The sequence below is a fragment of the Schistocerca piceifrons genome, chromosome X (assembly GCF_021461385.2).
Source record: "Schistocerca piceifrons isolate TAMUIC-IGC-003096 chromosome X, iqSchPice1.1, whole genome shotgun sequence".
NCBI lineage: Eukaryota > Metazoa > Arthropoda > Insecta > Orthoptera > Acrididae > Schistocerca > Schistocerca piceifrons.
Genome location: NC_060149.1, coordinates 575,190,822 through 575,214,601, shown reverse-complemented (window position 1 = coordinate 575,214,601; position 23,780 = coordinate 575,190,822). Strand labels below are relative to the sequence as shown.

The 23,780-nt window shown below is 37.7% G+C and overlaps 1 protein-coding gene across 1 annotated transcript in view; it reads right to left on the bottom strand.

Annotated features, from left to right (window-relative positions):
* LOC124723208 overlaps positions 1 to 22,287 on the bottom strand; it is a 150,921-nt gene extending 128,634 nt beyond the window's left edge. Inside the window, exon 1 of the mRNA XM_047248397.1 lies at positions 22,176 to 22,287. Coding sequence (XP_047104353.1) covers positions 22,176 to 22,268 — 93 coding nt within the window. The 5' untranslated portion in view covers positions 22,269 to 22,287. The remainder of the gene's footprint in view (positions 1 to 22,175) is intronic.
* Positions 22,288 to 23,780: the final 1,493 nt, after the last annotated feature.

Below are 23,780 nucleotides of genomic sequence, written 5' to 3'. Positions count from 1 at the left end.
AAACAATTATCCTTCTATGAGACAAGATTGTCAATGTCTTCATGGAAAAGTGCTTGCGGTTGCCTATGGAAGCAGTCTGCTGCCAGCCACAAATGTCTCATCAGTGCTCCAAAAATACAGAAATCTCATTGGGAGAGATTAGGACTGAATGGAGGTTGTGTAAGGGCTTCCCACAGAAACTTCTGCATCATAGTCGAGACAAGCTTGGCAATGTGTAGGCAGGCATTATCCTGCAACAGAATGAGGCCATCTGAGAACATTCCTATGCATTTGGGCTTGATGGTGTGTTTCAATATTTGCAAAGTGTCATTGGTATGTTAACTGTGATGCTTTGTTCCAGAAAGTCAATCAGCAGTGGGCCCTTGCAGGTAAAGAAAAAGATCACCATGACTTTCCCAGAGTTGGCGTGCCCTGTTGTTTTGACCACATAGCAGGAGTTTTGCTGGGAAGCCCTTAGACATCCTCCGTACAATCCTGATCTCTCCCTATGTAGTTTCCATATTTTTGGAGCCCTGAAGAAAGACATTTGTGACTGTCAAATTGCTTTACATGAAGAAGGGTGCACCAGAGTACAATCGTGGTTGCGTGGGCAATCTGAAACATTTTTCCATGAAGGCATAGATCATCTTGTGTCATAGTGGGATAACTATAACAACAAATATTGTAATTACTTTTGAATCAATAAACAGTTTACTTTTACCCACCTGTCTCATTTTCATTTGTCTGCCCCCCTACACTACCCTTTGTGTAGATAGTAACGTCATGCTATAGGACTATAACAATTTTACAGCGTGTTCGAGAAGTAGGCAGTACATAAATTTTACAACCAATCAGTTGATTTTCTGGAGGTTTTTCTTTGTATTGCACAAAATTCAAATGCATGTAAGTAATCACAGACCAAGGGGAAGTAGAATACTGACGAAGGACCTAAAATTATTTGATAGTTCCTGATCAGAAGTTCTAAGTGTACTACCAGCATCATTCTCACCAGCAAATGAACTGTCAGTACCTATTAACTTAAATGTAAAGAATTCAGAAGGCAATGATTTGTTTTAGATTCAGATAAGCTGAGGAATCTGAATGCTCTTAAGTGGATGATCTGTACTACAAAAGATGACCGACGAAAGAAATTAGTCGGGGGGGGGGGGTAAGGTAAGAAACCAGAAATTAGAAAAATGTCAATTTATAATCAGTTGCAGTTGTTGTAAATGAAGTATATTAGATAATCGGAATCAAAAGAAAAGCCAAGCTGAACAACTAGTACTGATAACAAGGAGGTGTACTAAGAAAGATAAAGTAGGCCCGTCAGTGTGGAAAGAAATGAAGCTAAAATTTCTACAATGAAAGGCAAAAAATATAAAAGACTGAGTAAGAAAACAAAAGAACAATCTGAAATAACATCAGAATGTATGAAAATGAATCTACAACGCACATCGAATTTCTGTTGCAAATCAAAGAACAAGAGAATGTATTTTTCAACATCTGAGGAGAAAAGTAGTCAAATATTTTATACATTCTTGTCAAATATGAAGTGGTAACAACAGGAAGGGTGTGTTGCTATCCTAGTACACAGTAAAGAAGTTAAACAAGAAACTTAAGTAGGACAATGAAGAGAATATTGTCTTCAGTACAATTTAAAAGTACACAATGATGTGTTACACATATGTAAAGAAATGTTTCATCCACTTTTAGGGACTTGTGAATAGTCAGCCAGCACTTGGATCAAACAGAGTAAATGAGGATAATTATTTCAAAACATGAAGGGAACAGAAGGAATAATTTAATGCACTGAAAGAAATTGTTTGGAAATTTTTAGATAAAATTCCCAAGCTGCTATCCTATTATTGCAAAGCATCTACTTTCAAGCTTTATTTGGAGCCACACTTTTCATCATTTAGTGAATCATACAATGAGTTTGTTAGTGATTGTGTCAGTCATGGTACTATCATTGTTCTTTTTCTTACAAGTTATATTTCACAGAACCAGTACAATGCTCAACAGAAGAAACAGGGAAAACAGGGGAAGTCAAATGATGATAGGGCAGATAAAGCAGGAAAGTGTTTACCATGGATGTATAAGCAGTGCAGTTAGTGCCTGCAGACCAGGCCAGTTGTCTTTATTTCACACGGGAGTTGAAATGTTACAATTTCACAGTTTGTAACTCAGTAGATGGTTTAGTTTCCCCCCCCCCCTACGTGAAGGAGAAGAAGTGTTATATACTAACATTTCTGCAACTTTCAATACAAATTTTATAGGCACAGAGGTAACGAGAATGTGACAAAATATTTTATAGTGACTGGAGATGTGACAAAAAAAATTCTGTACACAGGACCAGTTGCAATTTCTGCACGTAAGTTAACATGCTTTGATGTCTCTCAAATCAGTTACTCCAAGAGGCAAGAGATTATCATTCTTTTTATGAAGGCCTTCTTTACAAATAATGCCAACAAAATTGTGTGAAAAACAAAGAACTATACCATGACTTTTATTTCTGTGTGAAGACGCTTTAAATTCAAATTCCTCTTGTTTTATGCATTTGTATGCTCGGTTCTGTCAGCAACATTAAAAACTATCTCGATGTAAAAACTCACAAACTTCTTATCTGTTAACAATGTTTTGCTGCAAAACCTTGTATCTTATCAAGTAAGGTCGTAAATATCATAAAACTGACGAATAATACGTACAGCAGATAGTGTTACTTTAGTTTGTGAGTCAAGGTATCTTTACAGCAGTATTACTTCCCTGTATTTTTGAGATACAAGGTTTTGCTCTCTTGACATTGTTTTGTCCATTGTTGCTGTTCCAACTCTGATGTGTAATTACGTAACTTCACTCCATGAGGCTTTATGATTAATAGATCGTTGTTTAAAAATAAAAACAAAAAAATAAGTGAATAATTCAGCCATAAACACTGCAACTGTAATGCAAAGGCAATCAGGAAGCACTGTAACCCCAGATTTTTTTTTTTACTCCATGACTGCAACCATTTCCTGTACACAATAGCCAGCTTTAAGGCTCATTTATTTAAGAGCAGCATTGGTAAATCAAACAAGTCGTGTTAGGCCCAGGAACTGTATGACATACTTACTACAACATTTCCACCTCCCCCCCCCCCCCCTCTCTCTCTCTCTCTCTCTCTCTCTCTCCCTCTCTCTCTCTCTCTCTCTCTCTCTATCAGTACACTAGTGTGTTTTTGTGCATACATTTCAACTTGATTTGAAATGCATTCATAACAATGGAGAAAAATAGTTGTTACGGATGGAGGAAAAAGGGAGAGACTACAGTACAACCGAATAGGACTAACCAATTTTAACAATAGATTACAAGTGAAAATTATCTGAAGACTGTTTAGACTTATGCTCAAAGGTTCAAAAATTTGCAATGTTCTACATAATTTCATACACCTTGGGTTTTAAGTATGAGAGACAGCACATGTTATGTATGAATTTATGTATATAGTGCTTGCTGAAGTTTTGAAGTTGTTGGCTAAACACTGACATGCACTTTCGTGGTTAGTGTCTACACCAACAAAATTCTTCTGGGTTCGGGATCATTTTACATAATCAAATCCAACCAACGTTGGATTTCTATCTGTTGTGTAGTCTGTTATCAAGATGCCAACACAACAATGGTCCTTGCAAGAACGGCCAAAATGCATGTTAAAACAGAATGGAACACAGTTGCAGATCCAGAATTTTATTATTACAATTCATCATCAGTAAACAGTTAACAAATCCGATGGCAGTTTGACAGTAAATATACAGGGTGGTTATAATTAAACTTTCCCTACTTAACATGTTATAACACAGAAACTAATTGCCGTATGAACACTGAACTTGCTAGTATTAAGGGGGGGGTAGGACGTCGAACGGGCCGACTTGGAGCAGGAGAGGCACCACAGGACATTTTAATTTCCACTGTCTATACTTTTACAAATAAATTCATAAAACTTTGTCAACATGACCAGGAAGGATTCAGAATTGACAATCATATCAGTGGAAGTTCAAAAACATAACGAAGTATTTTTTTTTTACATCTGAAATATCATCATTTTTTTCACTTACTAATGGCAACATTTGTTGCTATAGGTACACTTTTCTTCATAATTAAGAGAGATTCTTCAATGAATTTTGCACAGCATACAAACCATACTTAAAAGCGTACGAAACTCTAGAATTTTCCCAGTCTATTAAAAACTGTGGTAAAAATTAGGTAATTAACTATAAAAGCTGTGTTTTTTCTAAACATGAACTTTAAAGTATAGCAGCTCCTTTGTTTTTTCATAAATTAAATAAATTCTAGAGTTTCATAAACCTGTAAGTATGGTATGTATGCTGTTCAAAATTCATCGAAGAATCTCTGTAACTTATGAAGACACAAGTGTACCTATAGCAACAAATGCAGCCATAAGTAAGTGAAAAACTGATGAAATTTCACATTAAAAAAAAAAGTAATGTTTTCGAAGTTCCACTGCAATGAGTGTGAATCCTGAATCCTTTGTGGTGATGCTGACAAAGTTTTATGAATTTACTTGCGGAAGTATACACAGTGGAAATTAAAATGTCTTGTGATGCCTCTCCTGCTCCAAGTCGGCTCATTTGACGTCCTACCCCCCTTAATGTCCAGAGTATGGGGTGCACGATTTCCGTGCGTCACAGGACTGCTGACCACTTCTAACTATGGCCAACAGGTGTCGTGATCAGTCATCATGATTCATAGTCTCACACACCTGACCGTCGCAGTGCACTTGTTGATGTGTCAGCATGAGCTTGGAGAAAAGGAGCAGGGCATTACTGGTGAAGCTCTATTATCAAAACAACAGTAATGCTGCAGCTGCACTTCGAGAATACCATCAGCTGAAAGGATTACTGAAGGGTCCTCTTTCTCCACCTGCTGTGCGGAGCATGAGGAAGTTCTAATCAACTGGAGAACTGGGCATCGCTCCGGCTAGAGGCCAACGAGCGGTTGCTTTACACATGGTTGATGAAATCGCTGTTGCTATGGCAAACAACGCTGCACACAATTCCTGATCGTCAGGCAGTGCACGTGCTGTGTCACGACAGCTGAACATCCTTTAGTCCACCATACGGAAGGTGCTTAGAACCAGTCTCAAATGGTATCCATACAAGATCTATATCGTACAGCAGCTTGCACCACAGAACACATGACGACGTGTTGACTGCACTCTCCACTTTCTCCAAGGATTGAAGTTGATGAAGGCTGGACCATCCTATGGACAGGCGAAGCTCATATTTCTCTGATGGGTTAGGTGAACACACAGAATTGCTGAGTGTGGGGATCTTCACCTCCAGTCACCGTGCATGAAGTTGCTCTGTATGGTGAACGTGTCACCATATCGTGTGGCTTCACAGCTATGTTCATCAATGGAACATTCTTTTTTGAACAGGTTGATGCTCAAGGACCAAAGATCTGAAGTGTGACTGGCCAGCATTCCTGCGAAATGCTTCGCCAGAATGTCATGAACGCCCAACAGCAGGGAGGCGCATTGAACTCAACAGTTTCACCCAAGATCAGGCCCCACCGCACATCACTCATGAAGTCGACATGCTTCTCCAAAAAACATTTGGAAACCATCGAATTATCAGCTGACTGTTTCCAAATGCTCGGCTAGCATGATCACCTGATCTCAATCCCTGTGATTCCTGGTTGTGGGGCTACCTGAAGGACATGGTTTACAAAGGGAACATTCACATACGTGCTGATCTGAAGTGCAGCATATCAAGAGAGGTAGCCAGCATACCTACAGTCATGCTTCGTTCTGCTGTGCAGAATGCAATCCTGTGCTTTCAGACTATTATGGACACTGATGGGTGCCATACTGAGCCCCTTTTATAGCAGTAATGGTACTGATATGTAATGGTCTGATGTACCACAGCAGCACATTAAAAGAGTTTCAATTAAATTGATTCTGCATATTTCTCTTCCCCATGCCCTTGACATTAATGCTACCCAGTTTGGTCCTAGTACAGTAATTACTTTCCATGTTACAATGTGACGAATAGGGAAAGTTTAACTATAACCACCAGGTACTTAGTTATACAACGGGGAAATCTACATCTAGTTTCATGAAAGTTATTCCATTACAAACAAAACAGTGACATTTGTAGCTTTATGTTTCAACAACAAGTCTTCAGGGCAAAAGTAAAAGAAACAATTAAGAAAATTTTGCAATAAAGTTCATCTACAGGGTGTTACAAAAAGGTACGGACAAACTTTCAGGAAACATTCTTCACACACAAAGAAAGAAAATATGTTATGTGGACATGTGTCCAGTAATGCTTACTTTCCATGTTGGAGCTCATTTTATTACTTCTCTTCAAATCACATTAATCATGGAATGGAAACACACAGCAACAGAACATACCAGAGTGACTTCACTTTGTTACAGGAAATGTTCAAAATGTCCTCCGTTAGCGAAGATACATGCATCCACCCTCCGTCACATGGAATCCCTGATGCAGCCCTGGAGAATGGCGTATTGTATCACAGCCGTCCACAATTCAAGCACGAAGAGTCTCTACATTTGGTACCGGGGTTGTGTAGACAAGAGCTTTCAAATGCCCCCATAAATGAAAGTCAAGAGGGTTGAGGTCAGGAGAGCGTGGAGGCCATGGAATTGGTCCGCCTCTACCAATACATCGGTCACTGAATCTGTTGTTGAGAAGCGTACGAACACTTCGACTGAAATGCGCAGGAGCTCCATCGTGCATGAACCACATGTTGTGTCGTACTTGTAAAGGCACATATTCTAGCAGCACAGGTAGAGTATCCCGTATGAAATCATGATAACGTGCTCCATTGAGCGTAGGTGGAAGAACATGGGGCCCAATCAAGACATCACAAACAATGCCTGCCCAAACACTCACAGAAAATCTGTGTTTATGACGTGATTGCACAATTGCGTGCGGATTCTCGTCAGCCCACACATGTTGACTGTGAAAATTTACAATTTGATCGCGTTGGAATGAAGCCTCATCCGTAAAGAGAACATTTGCACTGAAATGAGGATTGACACATTGTTGGATGAACCATTCGCAGAAGTGTACCCGTGGAGGTCAATCAGCTACTGATAGCACCTGCACACGCTGTACATGGTACGGAAACAACTGGTTCTCCCGTAGTACTCTCCATACAGTGACGTGGTCAATGTTACCTTGTACAGCAGCAACTTCTCTGACGCTGACATTAGGGTTATCGTCAACTGCACGAAGAATTGCCTCATCCATTGCAGGTGTCCTCGTCGTTCTAGGTCTTCCCCAGTCGCGAGTCATAGGCTGGAGTGTTCCGTGCTCCCTAAGACGCCGGTCAATTGCTTCGAACGTCCTCCTGTCGGGACACCTTCGTTCTGGAAATCTGTCTCGATACAAACGTACCGCGCCACGGCTATTGCCTCATGCTAATCCATACATCAAATGGGCATCTGCCAACTCCGCATTTGTAAACATTGCACTGACTGCAAAACCACGTTTGTGATGAACACTAACCTGTCAATGCTATGTACTGATGTGCTTGATGCTAGTACTGTAGAGCAATGAATTGCATGTCAACACAAGCACCGAAGTCAACATTACCTTCCATCAACTGGGCCAACTGGCGGTGAATTGAGGAAGTACAGTACATACTGACAAAACTAAAATGAGCTCTTAACATGGAAATTAAGCGTTTCCGGACACATGTCCACGTAACATCTTTTCTTTATTTGTGTGTGAGGAATGTTTCCTGAAAGTTTGGCTGTACCTTTTTGTAACATCCTGTATAAAAGGGAAGTATTAAGAATGATGCACATATTGCAGCAGGACTTTTGTAGTAACTGTACTTAGTATCCCTCTCAGTTATAGCTGCCATCAGCAAAGAAATCAATGCTATTCCCTGGAATATGACTCGCAGAGTCATGGACAACTTCCATGATAGGCTCAGTCGTGTGGACAATGGTGGTGGGCATTTACAAGATGATATTTTCAGAACCAAGTAAATTAAAACTGCATTCTATATTCACTCAAAAATAAAACAATTATATATAGTATCTCGCTTCGTTTTTATTAGTACCTTTTTGAAAGCAGAAAGTTTAATATGTCTCACCTTGTATATGCCAGAAATGCCAAAAGTAGAAACAGAATAAGTGGAGCGAAGATTCGATACAAATGAAGGAGATTCATGTGCAATCACAAAGGGTACTAAAATCCCAACAAAGGAGGGCTTACATAAGATGTATTTCTCAAAAGTCACGGTGTATTCAGTCCAAAGGAAACTACTTAGAAGGTGACAATGCAAAAGAAAGTGTAGGCAAGACATAATAATTAGTGTATTTTGAGAACTTTTGGATACTGTCTCGTAATTACATCTGAGAAGACTGAACAATTATTTAGGGATGCAACAGTGCAACTAATTAGATTCTCCCTGTCTCTCTATGAAGACCACTTTGCTTCTAAAGCACATAAAATTCTTTACAATGTGTACAGGTGCTACTGTTTAAAGCTGGCCATGCCTGCCAATTCACATTCATGTCAACACCCATGTTGAATAGTCAAGCACAGATGTGGGTGTACACAGATTTTAATGCATACACCTATATGAGGGCTGTTCAATACGTATCAGACTTTTATTTATAAAATCAGTCTTTATTCAGATATAACTGTTTGACTCCTACCACCTTCACAGTACAGTCCCCTTTAGCTTCTACACACCTCTCACAATGCTGCTGCCCCTGCTGGAAGAATCGCTGCACAGCCTCTTTTCGTACAGTGCACAGCCACTCCTTTGAATTCAGCATAATAGCTTCCCTGTTCTGAAATATAGTGCCTTTCAGAGTCTTTTTAATTTAGGAGAACAGCCAGATGTAATTCAGAGCTATGTCAGCAGAATAGGGAGGCCAACAAACTACAGCCATCTTGTGTTTGGCTAAACAACTCTGAATTAATTGAGAATGATGATCGGGTGTCACCTGCCCGCTGCCCCAAGTCTGGCTGTTTGCATCTCCCTGCTTCACTAAGGCGTCGCAGAACCTCTTGGTAGTACTCCTTATTGACATTAGTACCTTCTGGGGTGTACATGTGACAGACAATGCCACAGGAGTCAAAAAAGATGGTCAGCACGACTTTCACATTGCTGCAGACCTGCCTCACCTTGTGTGTCTCGGGGATGATAGATGCTCCCATTGCAACGACTGAAATTTTGTTTCTGGGTCATACACGTAAATCAAGGACTCACCACCAGCAATCACTGTATTAAGGAAGTTGGGATCACTGTTCCCTGTATCCAGCATGTCCTGTGCAATCTTCAAATGAAGTTGCTTCTGCTGTGTTGTCATAAACTTAGGTATAAATTTTGACAAGATCCTCCAGAGGTCCGAATGTTCTGTTAAAATGGAATGAATGAATCCCATACAAATTTTAATATCATCAGCAAGTGATTCATCCATACTGCACCACCAGGGTCCTTATGTGATCAATAACAATCTCATTTATGGATGTTGATGGCCCACGTGAATATGTTTCAGTCTTCACTGATGAGCAGCGACCTTTGAAATACTTTTAACACTCATTTATCTGTGTGGTACCCATTCCTTCATTGCCACACACTACTCAAATCTTGCGGATTGTTTCAACTTGAAAATCACCAAGCTTAAAACAAAATTTAAGTCAATAATGTTGTTCCACTTTTTCTGTCATTTTGCCCACAACACAAAATCCCACAACTACCACTTACACACGTTCAACTTGTCAACAGCTAGCCAGGGACTGGTTGTTTCCTTAGTCATGGGAAGAAAAATCAGGCACACGCGCTACGTATGTCTACGAACATAGATGGTGCATGAGGTTTGATGCCACTGCTAGTTTCAACAATAAAAAATAAGGTCAGACACTTTTTGCACAGCCCTTGTATAATGTCATGTGCTGTCGTCTAGTAGCAGCTATGCATAATTAATCTCCCTGCCATAAAAGCCTATACTTTTGTCAGCATGTGTGTAGGAAAACCACACAAAGATATAAATTAATGAACATGCTATCTGTATTAAAATACATGAACAGTGCACTTTCATAATACCTCTACAACTGCTCTATAGTCGGTAAAATTATTGGATTCAAAGCAAAAGCACTGATGGAAAGCTGAAAGAATGTATCTACAACCCCCCCCCCCCCCTTTTTCTAAGAAAGTACTCATAGATTGCCTGAAAACTTAGCTTTCAACTGAAGATGGTAAACATACACACTATATTCATTCATTCCAACTCAAACACAAGGGCTGCACCTACAGCAAAATATAAAATGTATTTAATTAAAACACCGCATTCTAATTGAGGTAGACAACAAGTGACAAAGATGTAGTCTAACCATCTTTATATGCGTTGTCTCCAGAAAATCCAGAATAATCGAACTTGCATCTGGCGAAATGTTAACTCAATTGTCCATGAAGAATTCCGTAAGTTGCTTCTATTACATAAGCCCAATAAAAATAATCTGGGAACACCATATTATTCTTCACATTGGGGCTGAGCACAATAAAATCTCAATCATCCCAAAAAATTTCGCAGAGTGTACAAGTGGTCATCATAGTGTCAGTGAAGAAACTGCTGCAAAACTGTGTCAATCTGCCATGTAAATGTGAAGTTGGATGCAGCTGCAGCCGACTAACATTGCTTGTTAAATATCTCTCCATGTAGGAAAGCAGTTTTTAAGTCAAGAATTAAGATTATGGAGTTACAGACATTTCACAAGTCAATCTTTTCATTGAGAATAAAAGTAGTTGCTCACTTGGAAGTAGCATATGAGAGTTGAGGTAATACTTTCAGAGTGATCGACAGCTGCCAGTTAATGCAACAATCATTGACTTCCGTAAGTCTTCCTGGATTTAGGCAACAGCATCATCCATAAACAGCCTAAAGGAGTTTCCAATAATATGCTTATGCATAAGTTCATTGCTTTGCAGTTATGTGGGATTTACAGTTCTTTTTGCCCACTGATTTTCAGCTTCATTTTCATTATAAAGAACTGACAATCCATCATTCAAATGAAAACAGACATACCCAGAGTCAAATATGCCAGTTGACCACAATCCAGAAAAGTGAGTTACATGGTATTGTGTCTTCAATTATGATACACAGAATATTTATTTCCTGGATAAACTCTGGGACAATAACGCAGAACAACAAAGAGAATGGCAAAGCATACTGATTACTTGGCCATGGTGGCAGCACCATTTACACCCAAGAATGAGGGAGGAGAGGTACTCTTGCAAGTAGAGTGCTGTCTGTCACACACTGCACGTCTGTTCGTACCACTAAATAAAATGCCCATTTATCAGGGGCAAACAAATGAAAATGAGACATCTGGAAAAAGTAAGTAAACTGCTTACTATTTCGAAAGTAATCACCATAACGGTTAATACATTTATCCCACTGAGAAACAAGATGGTCTATGCCTTCATGGAAAAATGTTTGCAGTTGCCTACAGGACCAACAATTTCAACCAGATGTGCACTTCTTCGCCTGAAGCAAAGTGATTGCCACAAATATCTTTCTTCAGGGCTGTACAAATATGGGGATCACATGATGAGAGATCAAGATTGTATAGAGGATGTGTAATGGCTTCCCGATGAACTACTGCAGCATACTCTGAACAACTTTGGTAACATGTGCGCAGACATTTTCCTGCAACGGAATGATGTCATCCGTCAAAATTTCTTGACATTTGGACTTGATGGCGAGCTTCCAAGTTTTGCAAAGTGTCCACATACTGCTGTGCATTAATTGTGAAGCATGCTCCAGAAATTTAATAAGATACGACCCCTTGCAGTCAAAGTTAAAGGTCATAACTTTCCCAGAGCTGGTGTGCCTGTTTCAACTGCACTGTACAAACTGTGTGTTAACAGTTACAGTGATTAATTTTGAAATAATAATCAGTTCATTCACTTTTTTCCATCTGTCTCATTTTCACTTGGCAGCCCCTAATAGAATAAGAACAGGAACAGCACACACAGTATGTCTCGACTCTGCTGCTTATGACATTTCACTGGCAGTATCTGAAGAACTACCTTCCCCGGTTATGTCACTATTTTACACAGCCATGTCTACTGTTCCCCCACATGCTGTTTCAGTCATGGATGATAATGTCAGCTCTTTGTTTGAATCTATGTTAACTGATTTTATTATATTTTACCTTCCTCATCCATCAAAGTATCTACCATCCAGTAATAATCACACACTTTTTTGGCATAATACACTGTGTTTCTAGTCTTCTACTATCACAATAGGAAAGGTTAATGTCACAGCAGCAAAATCAAACTGGCTATGTGGTCTAGTGGCATGTGTTTGTGGCTAGTAATGCTGTCTGGCGCAAAGGTCTGGTAGGAGTCCACTCAGCCTCGTGATCTCAACTGGAAAGCTTCTTAAATATAAAAGCACTTAAATAATGTCTAAAGGCTTTCACCAGACTAGGTGACACACAGTGTTTATTTATCAATAGCAAAAGCATTAGCCATTATTTTTCTGGTTAAATAACAAGGTGATTAGCATATTACATCTATGTATCGTATTTTTTATAGACTTCAAAATAGTTTTGTAGGATTCAAGTATACATGCTATGATGGTGGTAGGAAGGAAACCACAGTCTTGCAAAATTCTGTCACTGGAATATAATTAATGATCAAAGTAAGGCTTTTCTTCTCTCCACATACTTTTTTATTTTTTTCTGCTGATTTCTACATGACAGTCTGAAGTTCACTTGTTGTAGTCACAGAGGAGAAATGAATACTAAACAAAACTCTGCAGTCACAACAATAAAGCATTGCTTATCACTGTTGTCTGACAACAACCTTTGTGAACAGTCACTTCGCAACATTTATTCAGTGTGTACAAATTCACTGTTCATTTATAAAAACAACTGGCTGTTTTAATTCTGAAGGTTCATTCTTTCATAAAAATTCTAACGTCGTACATTATTTTTACAAGTATGTTCTCTCACAAATGATTTATTGACTGTGGTACATTTTAAGATCAGAGCCCACTAACTAAATTCTTTCTCAGTTTCATCACTAGTCAGGTGGTCTAGTTCTGTGCAACAAACACTTAAGCCTTTGCAAAAGTGGTATTCCCTTTTACTGTTCATAAAATTGCAGAAACTGCTGTCTAATAACAGATTTATCTATGTCATCAATGAAATGTTTGTAGTGTGCATTCACTTATTCCGATTTGGGACAGATATCTGAATTATCTGGCACTGTGTGTTGCTCCTTCCATAATTTGCATACGACTGACTTAACTTTATCAACAACTGCTTGCACCTTCTGTGACCTCTTTCTCACATTTCTCACTCTCACTTGCGGTAAGATTGATGACTTTAACAGGAAACTCCCATAGGTTCTGATGAAGATATTTTTTCATGGCTACCATTAGCTCTCACATTGAGAGGTAACAATGCATGCTACCTTGAACTGGAACGTGGATGTGCCTGGTTATGTGACAAGAGAGTTCCTGCTAAGGACAGGTAACAGGTTTGCTTTGTTGTAAAATAATTATGGGGGACAAGCATTACAACAACAACAAGCAAAAGTATTTTTCTTTATAGGAAACTGCCAGAAGACAGGGAGCGATCTTGACAACATGAATAATTTCAACAGGATCTTTTGCCTTTTCTTGGATGTGGTCAATTTGTGTACCATTTAGAGACTCTAGAACTGATGCGATCTTATTTTGATATTTCTAAGATGTGATGCTCACAATGCTGGCTAACATGGTTTACTCACAGATTCAATTATCACAGGTATTTAAAGTGTTGATGTGTGTCAGGAAACCTCTAACATGCAAAAACTCTGGTGCATTGTGTAAACTAGCAAAGAGACTAATGAACACTACTGTCTACAAAACAATAACAAAATAAGGATGTTAAGCAACTGAAGATGGGGCTCTGACTCCCTAAATGTATGCTCTAAAAAAAAAAAAAGAATTTTCTTGAAGGTTGGATGGAATTTGAACTTTTTTATTGGCAACAAATATTATTGAAACCCATGTCACTTCATCAGATTATTTATTTTCATAAGGTATGTAAACCACGTTTCCAATTCCTAGCTTTCACATACATTTGTTTCCAATACTCTGAATACCATACCCCACTCCACAGTTAAAATCCAATGTATGCAAAACTCCCTTAACTGCTATTTCATACCTTATGCGTATCTGCTTATAGTATTTTCTGCGCTCTGTACCATCTTTGATTATAGAGCTTAACGTGTGATGAATGCTGTCTCATCACTTACCAAATTTCCAATAAAACAAGTAACTTAATAACTAAGGCAAAAGGGAACATGATGAATGAATAAGAGGAGGGTGAGGAATTATGTTTTAGGAGGGAGAAGAAAACAGCAGAGACAACTGGTCCACAGTAACAAAAGTAATGCGAAAGTACTGTGAAAACTGGAATGCAAGCAGCATCAGATAGAGGTAAATACTTTCAAACTTTTTGTAATGTAATGACATTTACTGGAACATGGCAAACCATATTACAGTACATAACACATCTGAAGACATGCACCTCTGTATGGTATACTGAGAGGGAAAAAATGAGACTTCCATATTTACAGCAAGTTCAGAAACTACCAGCATACTCAAATGCAAAATCGGCACAAAAACAAGAAAAGGTAACAGCCGGTGAGAAGAGAATGGGTATGGATACACACAATAAAAAGATTAAGTGGTAACGCTAGAAGTACTTTTTATAATAAGCACTGCTTTAATAAGTCTATAATGTTATTTGTGTGTATTAAATAACATTAACTCGAGCTAAATCAAATCACCTGATACACTAAAGACATCATTTTACACCTATCTTTAAGAACGGAAATTCCACACTGTACTCATTTAGCTTTAAAGAATTCTTGAGAAAGTAACATGACCTACAAATTTTTATCTAACACATACACTTATGAGGACTCTGCCTGTCACAGTTTGGACTTCAAAATGGCTTTCCACCCAATTAGTCTCATCAAACGTACCACAGTTTTTTAAAACAATAGAATATTTATCAGTTGGGACTTCTTTCCCTTCTTCATGGTTTGTGTGTTAACAACATTCCACTAGAGAAATCACATTTTTATGAGATTAATGATGGCATCTCATTCAGGAAAAAGGGTTCAACATAAATGCCAATTGCTGCAAGAAATTTACAGGCGTGGGGGGGGGGGGGGGATTACATTATGGAGACACGTTACAAAGAGTGTTTAGAGGGTGCCATCACAAATCCACTAGTATTTGTTACATTAAACAGTCTCTTATTTTATTTGAAATAGTGTGTAGAACCAGTTCTTTGATAATAAAAGTACTGTGGTTATTATGCCAAACAATCAATACAACAGGCACCTCTGTGGTATTGACCTCCTGTGCTCCTTGCTGGATATACTCTTGTTTGAGGTACTAAAATAACAACAATAATGGTGGTGGTGGCTGGTGGCGCTGAAAAAATACTTATCAACCTGTTCCAGACACAGCAACACAATTAACTGCTGTGGGATTTAGCTGCCAATACAAAGCCGAACTGTTTCCCATTTCAATCTCCACTGCTCGTATTTGTGTTAAGTTTGAAATCTCTGCAAGCTTTTCATCTCTCATCAACAACAAGAACATATGGATATTCAGCTTTGATAAGTAAAATTGTGCAATGAACCATCAACTACCTCTCGACTGAAACAACCCAGTTGTCCTTTAAGAAAAGACTACATTATTGCACATGTTTAATGCAATCTCTAATGTTTACAGCAGCAACCATAAAATTAATTTGCTTTGGTCTCTCAAACTGGGGCTGGAGGGGCAGGGTAAGAGAGATTTATACACTGCACAGTCAACTCCACAGTACAAAGAAAACTTTACTCACTATAGTATTTCCATTAATTATAACTGAGACACTAATAGAATCAGAAATATTAGCTGTTTAGATGCAAACAAATTCCAACATTTAAAATACTGCTCATAATTGAACTGTTTTTGGTGCTAAACATTTACATACCAAAAACAAGTACTACACCCATAAGCAGTCTGTTCATCAGCTTTGGAAAAAATTAATTACAGCCTTTAGACCATAAATCCCACAATTTATTACAATATGTAACTTCTGAATTAACATTACTAAACAATTTCTTTCTACACATAACTCTTTTTCTGAAAAACAAACTACTACTTTTTTTGCTAGTGTATATGATGCCAGGCCAATAAACCACACAGTTATCTTTTTCTAGCTATCCAAGTTGAAAAATGTTTGTTTATAGTGTCAAGATCAAAGAAAATGTAGCAACGAAATGAAGTACTTTAACAGCCAACATATATACTATATATATGTAACTTTGCTTTGACACTTTGTCCAATGACAATCCAAATTACGAATATTTAAAATATTCACAGCTTACACATTTTCAGCAATTCTTTTCTAACACCTCCACATTTTGTTTAGATGCGTGTTTGTGTTCCCAACACCATTTGTATAATACTGTAATGACATGTAGTACCATACGGTATCATTAAACATATATAACAAAATAAAGCATCATAGCTCTGAAGATATTTCCTCACTGGTCCACGATTCGCACGGCCGCTTGTTAACCCTGTGAGTACCGGTGATTTCTGCCTGAAACCACCATTTTATTATTATTGTATTTTAAATACCAGTGCCTTTCACATGAAACCACTTACACTATTGCAAGACAAAGACACCCAATGATACACTGAGCTACTTCTACAAATATAGTGCATTGTAACAGCCACTTAAACAACATTCAAAGCAACAGTCAGCATGGAGACTGTGACATGTGGGTCTTTTTATAGTGGTCATATTGAGGAAATCACTGACAGTGAAATTAAGTATATCTAACAGTACTGTAACATAATTTTTACGAGTTTGTACTGCTGCTGTTATGAGTGATTTTGAAATGAAATCACTTGTAGAAGTATGTACTTTTGATACAAATGTATTAAATTTTAGGCCCATTTTTGCTTATTACTTAGGACTACAATTTGTTATGGGCATTACAAGTTCATAGAAGTGTCAAGGTGCGGAATTGTGTCTAAGAAATATGCGAAACTGCTTTCATATACATCTCATGAGGTGATAGGCGGTTGAAAACTGTATGCCCCAGTGGTTCTAACAGGAAACCACAACTTTATCACAACTGACAGTTTACTTTTTGCCAATTTCTTCATGTATTCATTACTTACTGTGATAATGAAGGTTAATTTCATGAAAAATTTTGAAATTATATTCCAAAGTTAAACAAACCCATTACAATAATTGACTGTTTACTTTCTGCTAATTATTCTTGTATTCATTGTTCACTATGACGATAAATGCTAATTTTCTGAAAACTTTTAAAATTAATTTCCTGAAACTATTGTTGGGACTCAAAGGATTAACAGACATACCTGTCTCGAAAACCTCGAGTATTTTGAGAAGAACAGCTACATATTTATCTACAAAACAAATTATATATGATTAATTACTGACTTTAGAAAGTGAGTTACAAAGCAGCAGAACAGTGCAGACGTCTTTCTAGATGGATTCATAATAGCAGAAAAAACTCACTAAAATGAGTATGAATAAAACAAGAAAGAAAACTGCAATGTTAAGTAATGCAATCAAGTGTTTGAATTTGTGTCTAATAGTGATGCATAAACAACTGCAATGATCTCACTGTGATCAGGCTAACATAAACCACTACACTTTTATTAATAAAAACTTCTAAGGTGCAATGAAATGGGCTCTTTTGAAAAACATAACGTGCATATTTTCAAGTAATATTCTTCAAATAATAAGCATTGTGATAAGAACAATGGCTTTGTATTTTATAAATTATGAGAATGGTTCATTTCTCAGTTTTTATGCTTGTGAATGGGAAATGTTTAAAATTGGTATCACATAACAGAGCCCAATGAGAACCATCACCCAAACCCATTTTAATATACAGTCAGTCTCTTGATGTATCATACTAACGCAATAGTAATACAATGCAAAGAGGCTGTTATAATCTACGATCATCATCATAAACAAAATTCTGAACCAGTAAATACATTTACTTGCAAGCAAATAAACTGTTTTTGTGAACCATGCCTGATACACCACAAACATGAACATTAATCCCGCACCCCTCCAAGAATGTACAAGTACAGATACATACGTATGAACACACGCACACAACGAATGGAATATCATCTACATCATAGCTACCACTCTACGAAGTCAGTGAGCAAAATTAAGTATTATTTCATCCAGTAGCAAGGCATGACGAGTAAAGTTGATAGATGCAAATTTATGCAAGTGATTATGTTGTGGAACAAAAACTTATGGATATAGTCTGTCATGTTTCTGATCCTTCAATAACTACACAGCCATTCCTGAGAAAGGGAACATAAAAAGTAAGAACAAAATATTTTCTTATTACAAATCTGACAACTAGTTCTAATAGTTGAAACAATTTTTTTCTTATTTGAAGCTCAATTTCAAATGTTAAGAAGTGCTGGAACTCAGTAAATAGTTTTATAACTTGATTAATATTTCAGTTTCTAAGTACCCTCGAAAACTATTTTTTTAAAGCAATGAAACAAAATATTGTAAAGGCATATATAAATAAAACATCTCTGCAAAACTATACAAATGACTTAAGCCAGTCCATTTCAATAGCTTTTATTTTCTTAGTAAGATTCCCAGGCTGATTTTTTTTTTTTTTTTTAATTGTTATCTTCCGTCATTCCATTACTGAAAAAAACCTAAAAATAATTTCAATACCAATGAAATTTTAATGGAAAGCTGGTTGCGTACACTGGATTAAAAGAGTTAAAGCCTTTTTTGGGCAGGTGATTTACATTGAGGATAGTTATGGAATTTCATTCCTTGGAAAGAATGCAGCAAATGGAAAGATATTTACAAATTCCTCAATGGAAGATAAATATTGGGTGGGAATAGCCCAATCTGCAGAGAAATTGGCTGCATCTACTGTAGATCAAAAGAGGTAAGTACCATTTTCCCCACCCAATCGGCAATGTGTCACTCCATTACAATAAAGTGTCATTCCCTTACTGGGGATTTCTTTTTTTTTTTTTTAATTTCATTAGTAAAATACTTGTTTAATGCATTAATCTTCTATACCATTTTGTTGAGCATTTATTCCTCTCTGCAACAAAAGTTCTGTGAATTTTTATACGAAATGGGTGAGCTGAATTATTATTGTATTATAAATGAGAACAATATGCATGACTGAATTATGTCATTTTGTTGCCCAGTCTCAGTATATGAATGAAACGCAAAATGCTAAATCATAACAATGTGGAACAAGTCATTTAAAAAAAGGCTCAAATGGCTCTAAGCACTATGGGACTTAACATCTGAGGTCATCAGTCCCTCAGAACTTAGAACTACTTAAACCTAACTAACCTAAGGACATCACACACATCCATGCCCAAGGCAGGATTCGAACCTGCGACTGTAGCGGTCACGCGGTTCCAGACTGTAGCGCCTAGAACAGCTCGGCCACACCGGCCGGCCAAGTCATTTTACATTAACATTGCAATGCTTAAAGTGCAAAATAATTCACTGGCTTTTGTTCAGTCACTCATGGAGCTATCCTACACACAAATGATTTTGTGCGACAGCACTTGAAAATTCAAACAGAATAATGGAAAATACAGATGTGTTACTTCGGAATTGTCTCTCCGGTAGGGAAATACTTTAATGCAAGTGCTGTCTACCTATCTTCTCAATTGTTTTCAATACTGTAACTAACAAACAAGCTTGTGAAATCTCTGGAACACCAAAGACTGAAAATCAAGTGTACTGACAGGGGTCTAGTGTAGCAGGGGATACAACCCGTCTGCTTTGGACAATGACGTCACAAGTCGCCAGAGAGCAGTTTACCATTTTCGCTTTTGCTGTTATGTTTCAGTTTCGTTTTTTTACACATTGCTTAATAAAGTGGATCTGTTTATTCTATCTCGTGAGATTTTTTTTAAAAAAGCCAAAAAAGACTTATCAGCTACTGAAGGGAGCTACAACACTAAGAAGAATCGCTTCTCGTTTGGAGACTTGTGACGTCATTGTCCAAAGCCGACGGGTTGTATCCCCTGCTACACTAGTCCCACTGACAGTATACCTATTGCTTTCAAAATGCTATTGAGAAGAAAGTATGAACCTAATTCACACTTCATGTGGCTTAACAACATCAGTAGAGACTAAGAGGAAAGATAAAAGGGTTGAGGTGACTGGAAATGGTAACATAAGTTCTGAAAACAACTACAAAGCTGAGCATTTAGGTCAATGATACTGGTGAACAAACCCACACTTCAATTTATGGAATTTCATACAGGCACTAACAGCATCTAAAACCTCCCAACCAAAACTCATTATCATCCATCTGTAATGTATGAAACACCAAACTACAATAGCAATAAATAGTCTCTCATTTACACTCTGAAAAATAAAAGAATTTCTATACTATCTGAAAACCAACTACTGCACCACTGGACGTAATGGTGATATCAATCAGAACTAATGAACGAAAATACTAGAATGTGCACATAGACAAATGACAGACAACACTACAAAAACAAAATGTTTTTAATGATTATGCAACTAACATGAAATGTGTACAATCAACAGTGTAGTGTTTGTAGATTCAATATCCCACTTGAAACCACTTACTCGCTCCCAGTAGAAAAAAAAAATTATTGGCGAAACATTTAATCTATGACAACAAAAATCTAGGGGAACTGCACACAAATGACATTATAAACCACAATTTACATTTGGCACAGACTAATGAGGATAAAGCATTAGCATCTTCATTGAAACTGTAACTCCAAACACCAGAAAATGGACAGACCTGTATCGCACACAGGAATCAGAATGGTATCTGTCCTAAATTAGACATAACTTGCAACAGTACAGGTTGTGTGTATGTGTGTGTGTGTGTGTGTGTGTGTGTGTGTGTGTGTGTGTGCGCGCGCGCGCAGTAACTACAAAAAAACTGATGACAAACCGAAGGAATACCTTCTACTTTTTCAACCCAAATTTTTCTCCAGATAGCATATGATATATTTGCGTCATGTCTAATAAAGGTATTTGAAAATCTGATTCGATTTTCTGGAAATAATCGGCAATACAATATCATATTGCAATTGTTATCTATTAATTACACCAATAATACATCAAATACATATGAAGTGAAAATATCTTACCTATTGTCCTATGGACAAATAAATAAATAAAACATTTACTAACCGGCACATTAACTTATTTCCTATCAAACAAAAATTAGAACTTTCGTTGAAATATACGTACATAGGAATCTACACTCACTATCTAATAATAACGCTAATGATAAAACCGAGACTAAACAATCAATTCCATTATTTGCATACAACTGGACACACAGACGGAGGAAAAGGAATAAGTCGAAACACTGACACTTGGAACAAAACTATAAAAATATTGAACACTGTTTAAATCACGCTCCCGCACCTCACACGCCACAACTAACAAGAACAACAATGACTGTGCTAGCGACCCCTAACATAAGTTTCGCAGACCATCAACTCTGCTTTCTAAAATTCGGACCACACACACACACACACACACACACACCAGCACCACTTTTAAAAGCTTGTGATTAAATCACTTACAGTTGAACACAAGAGTTGGGCAGACAGTTGGTTTACCACCTGGATGATTACACACAGGTTGCATATTTACATGTTGCATCTACGGAGATATTCAACGCTAGAAGCACTTCAAGGTCACGCTATTCTCATCACAATCCGTTCATAATGCCGGTGAATTCGTGTTACTGATGACAAGACCGAAAATATTTGCACAAAACACAAACAATTCTGAAACCCAAGTTACGCCTACCGCAGAGTACTGTACCATATCACTCCTTCACAATGCCACTGACATTACATTTACAATCGTTAGCCCAACGCATAGGCGATATTTCCGTGTACAACAATTGAGTTTACATGTCATGTAGCATTGCACTTGCTTATAAACATCCCACAAAACTATCCGTCAAATTATTAACATGGCGGACGCGAAAGTATTACAATTTACGGATAGGATTGTATCAGACGTAGCACAAAATCCGTCAACTCCTTGTATCAATGACCGAACTGTAGTACTTAAGAGATTTACCTTATACACTGCAAGAACTGGTTTTCCTTTGCAGGACGAAAAAGCCGTTTCTAAACATCCTGCATTCCACATACCCTTGCCAAACGACGCCATATTTCCAATTTACTTCGTCTCATAGTAGCGCCATGTCTCCAGTCCTCACAGCCTTCTGACCTTCCCACTAGTAAACAAGTATAACTATCTTTGTTGTAGCAAATTTAGAGAAACATTTTTCATCGAAACGTATTGTTAACGTAGTTCACCCCAACTGCTCTCGCAGAAATGGCTAAATCCGATCGTCTGCAAGGGAAATTAGGTATAAAATTTTTTATAGTCTAATCAAAGAAAATAATATAAATCTTTATATCACTGGCATTTAAAATAACAACATAATTGCGAGTGTTTAAATGACTGTAGGAACCAATAATACTATTTTTATTTATTTATTAGTGCATTTTGAGACTGAGCTAAATGTATGGGCTCAACCAGCCATGACCTGCAATTGGTGTGTGTGTGTGTGTGTGTGTGTGTTAAAGTTTACAAATGTCAGTTTTTGATACGTGCAGTAGAGATTTATTTACTGCAGGTAATGTGCTATCGAACGGTTGATTTCAAGATGTGTGTTTCAGTATTTGTTCGCGAAGGAATGCGGATTTTTGCATGGTTTTACCAAAGTATATTTTCGCATGGAGCATATTTAAAACATTCCAAAATAATATGGTTAAGAGCTTCGTCGTCTTTTGGATATTCGCTGTATTTTGGAGAGCATCACTCAGATCCTAAACAGTTGCGACGGTATATGCGCGTGTCCCAAACTTAATCGAATAACTTATGTCATTTCTGCTCGGAAGCTGCTTTTGCCTGTGCCATAGTTTTATTAGAACAGTGCAAAGTGAACGAAAACCCATTTTCTGCCAGGGTTTTTGCCACTGCTGTTCTCATTGCTCGTATGCCTCTTTCCTTGAAACGTGGAGAAAGTCGAAATATGGAAGCTATATAAATGGTATTTTCCCTTCCGTGAAGCTGCCTTTTTGCAAAACCATGTTCTACTTCACTGTGCCAAATACCTGAGTTTCTCCATTAGCAACATTAGATGAACGGTTTTATTTTTTCCTTCACTTCCATTACTAAGCTATTAGATTTCCAATTACCGATGCTTTTATGGTTCCAAAGCACTTCTACAGAAGGTGAGAATTAAGGCCAGTTCACACTAGCCACCGCTCCACATCACGTTAAAATATTCCAAAATGCTTTTCCAAGCCGGTATTCACATAGGCCGTCAACGGACCGTCAATTTTCGTCACGTCAGAGTGTCTCAGGAAGAAAGTTTTGACGATCTCGTCGTCTGCTATATGTACCGTCACACGTTCCATAATATTGTCAAACTTGTCAAGATATGGACCGTCTTGGCACCCGTGCGTATTGTATCGTCAGCACTATAAATATTGACGAACAGTATTGATGGCTCTCAAAATATTCTCCGTATTGTCAATACATACCGAGCGTGTGTGGTCAAGTATTGATGGTTTGACAACACTCTCCATTCAGATGTCGACAGTGGTTCATTAACCAGCCACACGGTATTAGCGCGCACTGTTTTATTTATTCAATTCGCCTTTGCGCCTG